The following is a 13,191-nucleotide window of genomic DNA, read 5'->3' as shown; positions in this document are numbered from 1 at the left end:
TTTATATAAATTTTATATAAATTTTAATTCTACTTTCTTAGGACAGACTTTTTTGATGAACCTACCTATTCTTTTTTAAATTTTATTCCATCTTATTTTTTTAAATATTTATTTACTCTGTGTGTACATGCTTGCACATGCACACATGTGCCATGGCACATATGTAGAGATCAGTAGACAACCTGCAGGAGATGGTTTTCTTCTTCTTCCATGTGGGTTCTGGGAATCAAACTCAGGTCATCAGGCTTGGTAGTGAGAGCCTTTACCTGCTGAGCCATCTTGTTGGCCCTAATATCTATTTTAATGCATAAATTAATATACCAAATTTTTTGCAGTGCTGAGGATTAAACCAGTCTGACACATACTAAGTAAGTGCTTATTACTGAGTTACACTCCCAGCACTAAAAATATTTTTTATTTATTTATGTGTGTGCATTGGGAGGGGGCATTGTAAGTGGTTTCATGCCATGGTGCCTATATAGAGATCAGAGGGCAACTTGAGGGAGTCAATTCTCTGCTTATAGCATGAGGGTCCTGGGGAACAAACTTGGGTTATCAGGCTTGGTAGGAGGTACATTTATCCACTGAGCCATCTCACTGACCACAAATATTTTTTAAGAAAAAATGCTGTATGCATTAATTTGTTTATAACAGATCTTTTAATTGAAAAGTAACAGTGCTTGAAATTATTAAACATATTGCAACAGATGCACAGTTCTATATTGTATATGTGTACCACCGTTTAACAATTTCTTACTTTCAGAGAATTAGGTTATTTCCATTTTTTTTTTTTTTTTTGCTATTACGAGCAATGTGATAACCAAATATCCTTTTATGACCAAGGTAATGGAAAAAACATGGAGGACTTGCCAAAAATCTGTGGAAATCTATCACTACTGTTTCAAAAGAAAAAGAAATAGGAGGTTGATGTAAAAGAGAAAGGCTTAAAAAAGATTACAGGCAATGAATGTATGATTCTGCAAATCTGTATCACTAATAGATGAATAATTGTTTTGAACAGTGACAACCGAATTACTGTGTATAACATCTTAGTAAGAATGAACTAGAAAGTAGTTAAGAGTACCCCTACTGCTTTTGCAAGGGACTCAAGTTTGATTCCAAGCACCCACATCTGGTGGCCCACAACCACCTGTAACTGTAGCTCTAGGGGAGCCAATGACTTCTGGCCTCTGGGAGCAACTGCACTACATGTACATACTCCCACACAAAGACACACATACACATAATTAAAAATAAATCTTTTTTTAAATTTATCTTTTATTTTCATTGTATGTGTATGAGTATCTTTGTCTGCATGTATGTTGTACCCATGTTGTACAATGCCCATGGAGTTCAGAAGAGTGCACTGGATTCCCCTGGAACTGGAGTTACAGACAGTTGTTAGCTGCCATGTGGGTGCTGGGAATCAAATCCAGGTCCTCTTCAAAACTACTAAGTGCTCTTAATCACTGAGCTATCTCTCCATCCCATAAAAATAAATCTTAAAAAAAATTAGGGCTTCAGAAGTAATAAACACTGAATTTGTGTGCATCTGTTTCTGTATGTAGGTGCACTTGTATGAGCATGTGTAAAGGCTAGAGGTTGATGTCAGGTGCCTTCGTGTATGGCTGTCAATCTTATTTTTTGAGACAGAGTCACACACTGAGCTTAGAGCTTTCAGTTTCAGGTAGAGAGGCTGGCCACCAAGGCCCCTGGATCTGCCCATATCCACTCCATACACATGGTGCTAAAGTTAAAGACGTAAGGCAGTACTCTTAGCTTTTACATGGATGCTGGGAATATGAGTTCAGGTCCTCATTCTTGCAATAGGAAGCCCTTTATCCTTTGGGTAGTCTCTCCAGTCACAAAACTGAATTTTTAAAAAATTAAATAATAAGCATGTTTTTATTTCTCCCATAACTTTTAAAGGGGGAACAGCCTGTGATTTAGTCATTCTTTACTTCCAAGTAACTTCTTCATTGGGCTTTAGTTCCCTTTTAAACAGCATGCTCTTATTCCGGAAGGCAGTTAGCTTTTCATCATTCCTTCTGTCTAGATAACAGCCAGTGACAAATCCCATAGGGACAAGTATATGAACTTAGTGGTCACGCACAAGCTGAAGTAAGTTCATCATGACTGCGGCCCAGGTGCCGAGCCAACCCCACAACCAAGAGCAGCGGGAGGGAAAAGCTGAATTTTTAAAAACTAAAATAGCACAATCATTCCTCTGAACGAGTTTCATATTGGCTGACTCAATCGAAAATAAAAAATCTTAAGATGGTTGCAAGTATACAGTAGGTTGGACACACGCAAATACCATGCCATTTTATTTGAAAAAAATTAATTATCTATAGATTTTGGTATATGTTAGGGTCCTGGAATCAATCTCCCACGGATACTAGTGATGATTTTAAAACACTTTTTATTACATACATGTGTGCCATGGACCATGTATGGAGTTCAGAGGATAACATGTAGGAATCATTTCTATCCTTCTACCATGCGGATCTCAGGGATCAAATTCTGGTGGTTCAGATGTACAAGCAGGAGGACCTAAGTTCATATCCCAATAGTACCCAAGTTTGTATCCCAGTACCCATATAAAAAGCCAGGCATGGGAGAGGTCATAGAACCTAAAAGAAAACCCACTTCTGTTCTTTAGCTAGACCAAGATAATTTCCTATTGTAGTTTAAATATGTACCCTTATATTTACAGACACGTATTCCTCTCACTATTCATCAAAGAAGCTTCTTTCTGCAACAGATGGAGACTATTACAAAGTTCTACAACTAGTCAAATACAGAAAATAAGTGACTTTAGGTACCCAGCCCTGAGTGATACATCTAAAATGCAACCTTAGGCTCAAGGAACATCAAGGAAGAGGAAGTGGAAAGAATATCAAGAGCCAGAGGGACAAGATACTTGCTGCTATCTAGTACATTCTAAACATGATAGGGAAACTGCATCCATGAAATCTCTATAGTATGGTAGTCTAACAAGCTCTGCATAATAAGAAAACCAGTTGACATGTCAATGTGGAAGGGGGAACATCATGGGGTCCTACCTCAAGATGAAGAGCTATAGGCAACCAGTGGATGATGAGGGAGGGAGAATCAGTTTCCTCCAGGTACTGTCTCCCTAAGAGGTTATCTAACCCTAAATGGACAGCCCTAAACATTGGTATATATATACACAAGCACCACTAAATGGACTCACTACTATCTATGTATATATGCATACATAATCATAATCATCAAAAAAGAGAACAAGAAATTGAGAGAGAGTAGGGGGACATGGGAGGAGTTGGTGGGGGACTGGGAGGGATGGAAGTAATGCAAAGCCAATACTGATGCATGAAATTCCAAAAAATAAAGACATTAAAAAGACAGGCATGGCAGCATGCACCTGTAATCCAAGTGCTGTGGGAGGTGGAGAATGGAGGATTGCTAGGGATTGCTGGCTGCCAGCCTAGATACAGGTTTAGTGAGAGACCCTACCACAAAGGAATAAAATGAACAGCAATAGAGCAGGACATCTGACATCAATACTCCTCTAGCCTCTGGTCACACAAAGACTTGTGCACTCATAAACACACACATACTTGACACCTACACATAAAACATACCTATACATATACAAAACAAAAACAAACAAAAAACCCAAATGATGGTTAGGATGCAGACAAAAGGGAACCCTTATGAACTGCTAGTGGGAACATACACTAGTTCAGCCACTACTGGAATCAGTAGAGATTTCTCAAAACCTGAAAGTAGATCTATCATTTGATTCAGCGAGGTATTTACACAGACGCCAAGTCAACTTGCATACCAATGTTTATTTCAGCACGATCCACAATAGCTAAGTTATGGAACCAACCTGAATATTCAGCAAAAGAAATGGGTGAAGATGAGATTGTTTTCAGTCATGAAGAATGTATATCATTTTCACAAAAAAATGGATGCAACTGTACACAATCATATTAAGAAAATTAAGACAGAGACTCCTGAAGATAAACACTGTATGTGTTCTATCATTTGTGGTTCCTAGATTTTATGCATATACATAATCATGTATACTTATATGACATGAAGGAAGAGTAAAATGTCTAGGAAAACACAGAGGAAAAAGAGAGAGTTGGACATGGGGAGATATGCTCAAGGTATAATACATACAAGCGTGAAAACTTCCTTTTGTACAATGTACAATGAATACACACAGTGAAAAAGTTTTTAAAAATTTAAGTAATTGACATTTGAAAAAGATAGTATCTGGCTTGTTTTGATAAAAATCAGTACACATTCAAACAAGGGCTATTGCAGAAGATTTAAAAAACACTTACTTTTCCCGCATAGCTTTGGCATTTTTATCATTAACTACCCCAATTGGTTTAGAAAGATCTCGAAATACAGTGGGGTTATTAAGGTCCAACTCTTCTGAAGTATAATCTTGTAAAATCCAGGGAAACTAAAAGAGAGATAATTCACAATTTAGATATTCCTTCCTGGAGAAGCTAAAGATAGAAATGGATAATCACTAAAAAATTTCCCTGTTGTAAATACTTTAAGCAAGTATTTTAGGGCTGGAGAGATGGCTCAGGGGTTAAGAACACTGGCTACTCTTGGAGAAGACCCAGGTTTAGTTCCCAGCACTTACATAGTCTATAACTCTAGTTCCATGGGATCTAATGCCCTTGTCTGACCTCTGTGGGTACTGTATGACACAGGTGCCCTTACATGAATGCAGGCAAAACACTCATACACATAAAATAAAAATAAAAAATTTAAAAACCAAGTATTTTAAACATTTATCTCCAGGTCAATAGTGTTAGTTCTTATAATTCTACTGGGACACTTTTAATGAAATAAAACATGCTTTACTTTTAATTGTTATTCTTCATGCTTACTTCTCTAAAAATACCAAGGTAGAAAACATAAAGGCAAATGTGTGTATGTGTATTTTTGTAGTGCTGAAGCTTGAAACCAGTGCCACACATATGCTACATGAACACACATAAGCCTCTCTACTTTTTTCTAAATAAAAATGAATATTACACATATATCTTTGCATATTATAATGCTGTAAGTTAATTTTATTTTTGAGATTTATTTATTTATTTATTTATTTATTTATTTATTTAGCATAAGGTACCCTTTATTAGAATTTTAATGACAGCAGCATGAGAGGAAGGCTCCTCCCCTGAAAGATGCCATCCTCTCTGCTCTCAGAGCTCAATACAGGAATGAGGCTCCACCCTGTATATCTCCCGGAGGGCAGGGTAGAAAGGGAAAGAAAGGGGCAAGAGGGCTAGAAAGGGCCATACTGTGGCCACAGAGGGTCCAAATATAAGTATTTCCAGTGTACACACAAGGTTGGGAGAGGGGCTCCCTCAGCCTTGGGACCAGAGAGAGGGGAGCACAGACAGCAATGTCATGCCAGGAGCAGGGTCTGGGCTAACCATGCCATCTGAGCTGGGGGTTTGCACTACTCCTTGGCATGGCCAATGATGGTGAGACTATACAGGAAAAACTTACCACAGGATACTGTGCAAGGTCATTATAGGTTCGTCCTGCCATTGTATTTATTTGAATGAGGTAGTCAAAGTTTGTTATCTCTCGGTTCACCCATTTCTACACAGCAAAAAAAGAACAATATGAGAATAGTCTATATCCCTTGGACTATGATAACCATTACTAACAGAGCCAAATTTAAAAAAAATCATTACCTCTATCATCTTCTTAATTAAAGAGGTGAAGCTAAAAAGAAAGTTTAACATGGAGATAAATCTACTTTTTCACAATTTATTTCCTTCAAAAATTAGTCTCTAAGGAAAGAGCAGAAAACTGAACTTAAGCAATTTACTACAGTCTGAAAAATACTAAGAATTGAACCTTGCCTGTTCTAGTAATGCACAACTGTAATTCTAACTGCTGTGGAGGTGAAAGCAGAAGAATGGCAAGTATAAAAGTACCCTGATAGATTTGGCAACCCATTAAAAAAAAAAGTCTTGGGATATAAATTACTGGTAAAGCACTTGCCTGCCATGTGCAATATTCTGGGTTTAATCCTCCTGTACCACAAAAGGAGGATTAAGACTTTTTCACTTAAATATGTGATGTAAGAATCTTAAAATTTTAATTTCTAAAACGATTGTCTCACTTTCAAATTTTTCATAATTATATAGACTAAAAAGCAGTATCTTGATATGGTAAAACAATGTTCTATGAGCTAAGGTTACTGAGTGTTACATTAACTACCTAAAGAAAAGCTACCTTTGCAGAATACAACATGGGATTAGAAAGAGAAAATTACTACTTTCTATTTCTCTTATTATGATATTTAGCCTTCTGTGCCCTATAGCTTCAGCTGTCAACTTGACACACGTGGGAAGAGAAAACCTCAATTGGGGAATTTGCTGTATTGAACTGGCCTGTTGGCATGTCTACAAGTCATTTTCTTGAATATTGAGTAACATGGGAGGGACCAGCCCACTGTTGGTGGTGCCACCCCAGGGCAGGTAGTCCTGGGTTGTCTAAGAAAGTGGGTTGAGGCTCCTAAGAATGCCCAGTCCTAGCTGAGGAAATTTGGTAACCAATGGCTTCTGAAAGAAAGAAAATCAGTTTTCTTTAAGGGTATGACACTGGATACGTTAACCCATTAACCAGGTTCCAGTGAATGGGCTCACACTGAAGTGCGTTTGGGGACAAAATGGAACTTGGTAAGCATGCACACGCAAGCCTGTGTGCATGCGTGTGTGCGTGTGTGCATGCGTGTGTGTGTGTGTGTGTGTATGTTAGAGTACATGAAATTGGGATGGGGTATTAAGGAGGGAGGAGTCTTAAGTGATTAAGATATATTTTATGAAATCAGCAGAAATTCAATTAAAAAGTGAAAAAACAACAACAAAAAGAAAGCAGGTTGGGCACAGGCCAGAGGAGCAAGTCACTAAGCAGTGCTCTTCCATCGTCTGTGAGTTGGTTCCTGCCTTGGCTTTCCTTGATGACTATGAGCTGTAAGTCAAATAAACCCTTTCCTCCCCAAGTTGATTATGGTCAGAGTGTATTGTCACAGCAATAGAAAGCTAACTAGGAAACCTTTTAATTACTTTACATAGTAGGAGTATACTTCAGAGTTTTACTGACAGAATAACTTTAAACTTTTTCTATGGGTCATACACAATCATAGCATATACTTACGATGAAAAATGAATTCTATATATTGAAATCTCTATCATTGAATCTATATAGTCAGACATATTTCAATATAGCAAAAGCTCTGTTGTTCTTAGGTTTAAGGCTAAGGAATCAGTATTAATGAATAAAATTATTGCATATGTTAAAAAGAATGCACTTTATTGGGTTTACTTTAGAGCAACAGAAAATAATTCTTGGCTGATGGTGGTATACCTCGTGGAAAAGCTTATCATCCATGAGGCCCTGTATCAAATTTTCTTTAAAAAAATTTTTAAATTATTTTTATTTTATGTGTATGAGTGTACTGCCTGCATGTATGTAAATGCACCTATGTCATGCAATGCCCATGGAAATCAGAAGAGGGTGTTAGATACCCTGGAACTGGATTTACAGATGGCTGTTAGTCGTGTGGGTGCTGGGAACCAAACCCAGGTCCTCTGCAAGAGCAGTCAGTATTCTTAACTGCTGAGTCCCCTGTATCAAATTACCACACAAACATTGCGAATGGCTCTTAAATGAGAACACTCAGAATGTATGCCTAGCATGTACATACAAAGAATGTAAGCTAATGAAGAGCAACATGTAAGAAACAAAAAACCTGATTAAGAAACCAGGAACCGTCCTTGAAAGCAACAGCCTTCTTTTGGGAAGAAGGCTTTGTATTTGCATTTTTTCCATGGTGCTTTTTGTACTCTTTTCCTTTCCCTTTTGTCCTCCTCCACATTGTTTCATGAGTGATTTTTATTACTTAGAAAGGGGGCGAGGAGCTGGAGAGATGGCTCAATGGTTAACAGCACTGGCTGCACTTCCAGAGGGTCAGCTCCCAGCACAGCACCCACATGGCAGCTAACAACCATCCATAACTCCAGTTCAAAGGGATCCAACACCCTTTTCTGGTCTCTGTGGGCACTGCATGCACATGGCACCCTTACATATATGCAAGCAAAATACTTCTACACATTTCTTAAAAGTACTGAATAAGAGACTGCAGAGTATGTATCCTTGGATAGGATTCCTATATTAAACCTCACCCACCCAGGGCTCAGGGACTGTTGCAGAAGATGGGGTGGAAAGATTGTAGGAGCCAAGAGTGGTGCATGACCACAAGGAAACAGTCTCATATGAATTTACTCATGAATTGCTCATATGAATTTACAATGGTAACACCATGCACAAGACCCATGCAAACTCAATTGGACAAAAACTCAGCATAGAACTGGAGAAATGAGCAGGAGGCCCCACCTTAGCTGAGGAACTATTGGCACCTGATCACTGCTGGGTGAGGGCAAGTTGGTCTTCTTTAAGGGAGTGATACTAGAAAGGTTGACCAGGCTCCAGTGGATGAACTTACACCGAAGGATGTCTGGGAATACAAACTTGCCTCAATAGGTCTTAACATATATGACAGGATGCATGAAATCCGGTGGGTGGGCTACGAAGGGGGATGCTGATGGGGTGGGGAATCTAAACATTATTAAGATGTATTATATGAAAGCCACAAAAATTCAACAAAATATATAAAAATAAAGTTTTTTTAAATTCAAAAAGGAAAAATATTGAAAGATGCAAACATGAATCCAGTGGTTTTTGGTTTGGGTTTTAAAAATTAATAAACTAATTTTTATTTTATGTGTAGGAGTGTTATGCCTGCAAGTGTGAGTACACCCATGTTGTACAATACCCACAAAGGACAGAAGAGGGTGTCAGATCCTCTGGAACTGGAATTACAGATGGTTGTTAGCTGCCAGGTGGGTGCTCAGGTCCTCTGGAACCTTTGCAATTGAATCCAGTCAGTGCTCTTAACTGCTGAGCTATCTCTGCAGTCCACCATGGTACTTTTTGTATTCCTCATTTTCTTCATCCACTCCTCCCCTCTCCTTGTCCTCATGCGTGTAAGTACATGTGGAGGCCAAAGGCTGACTCTGGGAATCATCCTTGATTGTTCTTCATATTATTCATTGAGACAAGGACTCCCCAACCTAGAGCTTGCCCATATAGCTAGTCTTGGTAGCCAGGTTGCTCTGGCGATATCCGGCCTCTGCCTTCTGAAGTTGTAATTACAAGTGGGATAACACAACTACCTGGCATTTACATAGCTTTCTGGGGACCCAAAATCCTGTACCTCATACTTGCATGGCAAGTGCTTAACCACTGAGCCATCTCTTCAACTTCTATTTTATTCTTTTATAAAAATTTTATTTATTATTTTTATTTTGTATGAGTGTATTGCCTGCATGTGTGTAAGTGCACTCATGTCATGCAATGTCCATGCAAGTCAGAAGAAGGCGCTGGATCCCTTGGAACTGGAGTTACAGATGGTTGTTAGCCACCAGGTAGCTGCTGGGAACCGAACCCAGGTCCTCTGAAAGAGCAGTCAGTGTTCTTAACTGCTGACTCATCTCTCCAGCCCCCAGTCTCTATTTTCATTAAGAAAAAAAGGAAAAATACTGAAAGATACACGGATGAATCCAATGATATGATAAGACAAGTGGGGGAGGGTACCAAATGTATGAAAATAACAAGAAAAACACAGAAATGCAATTCAAAAGATCAGTCTAAATCTAAGAACAGCAGTTGCAATAAAAAAAAAATCAAAAGAAATTTTTATTTATAGCAAAAGCCTGGGATATAAAATGAACAATTAAATAACAACTTTTAAAATTCCCTACCTGTGTCAATCCTGATGCTTTGAATAATTCCTGTGGTGATCTCGCTCCATAACTATTAGGACAATGAAGTGACAACAGTCTGCTATATACTTTGTTTCTAACCTATAAAAAAAAACTTTTATTTAGTTTAAAAAACTGGTCAAGACAAATAGCTTTAGCAAGATATTGAAGCGAGTTTTCTGTTTGTTTGGGGGTTTTTTTGAGACAGAGTGTCCTTGTAGCCACAGCTGGCCTGGAACTCACTATGTAGGCCAGGCTGGCCTTGATCTTAGAGAGATCTACCCGCCTCTGCCTCCCGAGGGCTGGGATTAAAGGCATATACCTCCACAGCCAGCTTTAAGTAGATTTTTAAAAAGGGTTTCAGAATTGTGAAGCTATCACCATTATTTAACTTTAGAGTATTTTCATTATCTCCCATACTTGTTAGCATTTACCCCCCAAACTGTCTCCTTCTTATTCCTTGGAAACCACAATCTAATATCTGTTGCTTGAACTCACCTATTTCAGGACATTTCATATAAACAGTGGATTATGCTTTTAATTTCTTACTTGGTCTTGTGGTTTGAATATGTTCTTCAAAAGTTTTTGAGTTAGAAAGTTAATCCTCAAATATACAAGTTTATCATTGGAGATAATATTAAGTAAGGTCAAGGCACCAGTGAGATGGCTCAGCAGTTAAAGATGCTTGCCACCAAACCTGATCACCTGACTTTGATCCCTAGGACCCATAAGGTGGAAAGTAAGAACTGACTCCAGTAAGTAATCCTCTGATTTCCACATGCACATTATGGCATGTGCACAAGCACAAATGCCTGCACATACAAAATAATTAAAAAAATTTTTTAAATCCTGTCTTGAACACAGAAAAATCATACTGACATTAGTACCCTTATAAGAAGAAGGGAGACACAGATACTACCATATATATATTACATGCTGTAACACAATTAGATATGCTCAGGCATCTATTGGTAGATACTCAATGTTCTGTCTATTTTACACACACACACACACACACACACACACACAGAGAGAGAGAGAGAGAGAAAAGAGAGAAACCACCTCAATTCTTAAAAATTCATGTACTGATTAGCTTCAAATATTTTTTTCTTTAATATTTTGTCTTAACAGGAGTATAGAACAGTTAGTTCAAAATTCCATTAGAGCTCACTAGTTAGGAAATTATTTCAAGCAAATACTCTGATTATCAGAAAACTACCACACCTCTTTTTTGAAATTGAGAAAGTAGTTGGACTGATCAACATGAAAAATCTCAAGGGCGGATCTCCTTAAGTTGTAGCGACGTAAGTGAATCTCTCGAATTTGAGAATGAGGCCACTTGAAATCAAAGCCTATTCCTGCAAACAGAAGAAACCTTGTGACTGAGGCACGATATAAACTTATGCTATGCAGAAAGTATCTCCTTGCTCCTAATAAAAGTAGCACTTAGGGAAAAGGAATTCTACATCGTAAAAAAATATGTATTAAGTCAGGTATGATGGTGCACACCTTTATTCCCAGCACTTAGGAGGCAGAGCCAGCTGGGCTACAGGGAGACCCTGTCTCAAAACAAACATACAAATAAAAATATATTAAGTTTACCAGGTGTTGCAAATTGTTTCTCTTAAAATTATTTTAGAATGCCATAGCTATTCTACTACCTTTCTATGAGGCCAGGTACTTCTGAATATTATCTTAGAAATACTTTTCTTTTTCTAAGATGTTCGCATTTCAGAGTTAATCATATAAAGGTAAAAGGTCTAAAGGATTTTGTGTTTGTGTATGTGTAGGTATAATAAATTTAAGATTCCATTTTGTAACTAAGTTTATCATGATCCCATCTAATTAAGCCTCTTAAAATAAACTGCTCCTGCTGCTGTTACTTCTAATAAGAATGAAGCAACTGGATACAGTGGCACATGCCTGTCATCCTAGGTACTCAGGAGAATGTGGAAGGAGGATTGTACATATGAAGTCAGTATGGGTAACTTACTAAAATACTGCTTACTGACACTGAAGTTTTCAATTTACAAGATGCAAATTCACAGTCCCATCTTACTTGTTTCTTCCCCTCATTCATGACTGGTTGAACTGGATACTTAAGAACTGAAAGGTCATTATTTTCTAAGAACTCCTTACCATCTTCTTTTTCAATGCTGCTGTCATGGAAGTAAATGTGTTGAGTAGTTATTTCTAATCTGCCAGGAATTATGTCAATTATTGTAATGAGTTCACAGTCTTCTGACAACACCAATTTTTCCTTTTGATCCTGTTCTTCTTTCTCATTGCTGTACAAACAAAAAGTTTAAAAGAAGCACTCATCAACTTAGCCTGTTTATACAGAAATGAGTATCAAATATAAACACAAACCTCATGTCTATAAAAGTAGTTTACAAAAAGGAGTATCTGAATAATTTATAAGTATCTACTGCATATTTAATTACTTAAATACTGGTCAAATATTTTTATTACCCAATGATTCAGTTTTCTGAAAAACTACGTATTATTTAATTTTATATAACTAATTAAAACAAAGCACAGTAACTATAACAACTAGCTGATGAAGAGTATAAAAGCAATTGGTCTTATTTTTTTTTTTCTCTCTATTCCGAGAGACAGGAACTGACCCCAGTGGTACTGTGCCTCAGTACCTAGAATCTAATTATGATTTTTAAACCCTAAAATTAGACTTTGCAAGAGTAACTAAATGAGATCATTACCACTACATCATTCTTGTGACAATGAAACTGGAGATCATACAAAGGGCTAGCATAGCTGTATCTTCTCTTGTCTACAATGAAGTTTACTTTGCATGGGCAAGAATGTTCCCATTTGCATACCTCAACATAATTAAAGCCATATACAACAAACCAACAGCCAACATCATTCTAAATGGAGAAAAACTAGAAAGATTCCCATTAAAATCAGGAACCAGACAAGGCAGTCCACTATCTCCACTCCTATTTAACATAGTGCCTGAAACTCTTGCAAGAGTGATAAGACAAGAGAAAGAAATTAAAGGAGTAATAATTGGAAAAGAAGAATTCAGTTTATCCCTTTTTGCAGATATATCTGAGACACCAAAAATTCCACCAGAAAACACCTAGAAATGATTAGCATGCTCAGCAAAGTGGCAGGTTACAAAATTGATCTACAAAAGTCTGTAGCCTTTCTATATACCAATAACAAGCAATCAGAGAAAGAGTACATGGAAACATTCCCTTTCACAATAGCATCAAAAAAAAAAAATCTCGGAATAAATTTTACCAAAAACATTAAAGACCTCTACAATGAAATTTTTAAATCTTTAAAGAAAGAGATTTTTTTTTTT

General features: G+C 37.4%; 1 protein-coding gene and 1 pseudogene across 11 annotated transcripts in view; both read right to left on the bottom strand.

Annotated features, from left to right (window-relative positions):
- Positions 1-13,191, bottom strand: part of Nbeal1 (neurobeachin like 1) — a 260,021-nt gene that overhangs the window by 64,047 nt on the left and 182,783 nt on the right. For all 11 annotated transcript variants that reach the window (XR_003851600.1, XR_003851601.1, XM_029569970.1 and 8 more), the window contains 5 exons: positions 12,000-12,148; positions 11,085-11,218; positions 9,861-9,962; positions 5,533-5,628; positions 4,341-4,465 (listed from right to left, as the gene is read on the bottom strand). Coding sequence is in view for 9 of the 11 variants with exons in the window: in XM_029569970.1 (XP_029425830.1) it covers positions 4,341-4,465; positions 5,533-5,628; positions 9,861-9,962; positions 11,085-11,218; positions 12,000-12,148 (606 nt within the window). In the remaining 2 variants the exon portion in view is untranslated. The remainder of the gene's footprint in view (positions 1-4,340; positions 4,466-5,532; positions 5,629-9,860; positions 9,963-11,084; positions 11,219-11,999; positions 12,149-13,191) is intronic.
- On the bottom strand, positions 1,956-2,134 carry LOC115072553 (annotated as a pseudogene).

The sequence above is a fragment of the Nannospalax galili genome, unplaced genomic scaffold, assembly GCF_000622305.1.
Source record: "Nannospalax galili isolate Female #2095 unplaced genomic scaffold, S.galili_v1.0 scaffold281, whole genome shotgun sequence".
NCBI classification, from domain to species: Eukaryota; Metazoa; Chordata; class Mammalia; order Rodentia; family Spalacidae; genus Nannospalax; species Nannospalax galili.
This window is presented reverse-complemented; position numbering and strand designations above follow the sequence as displayed.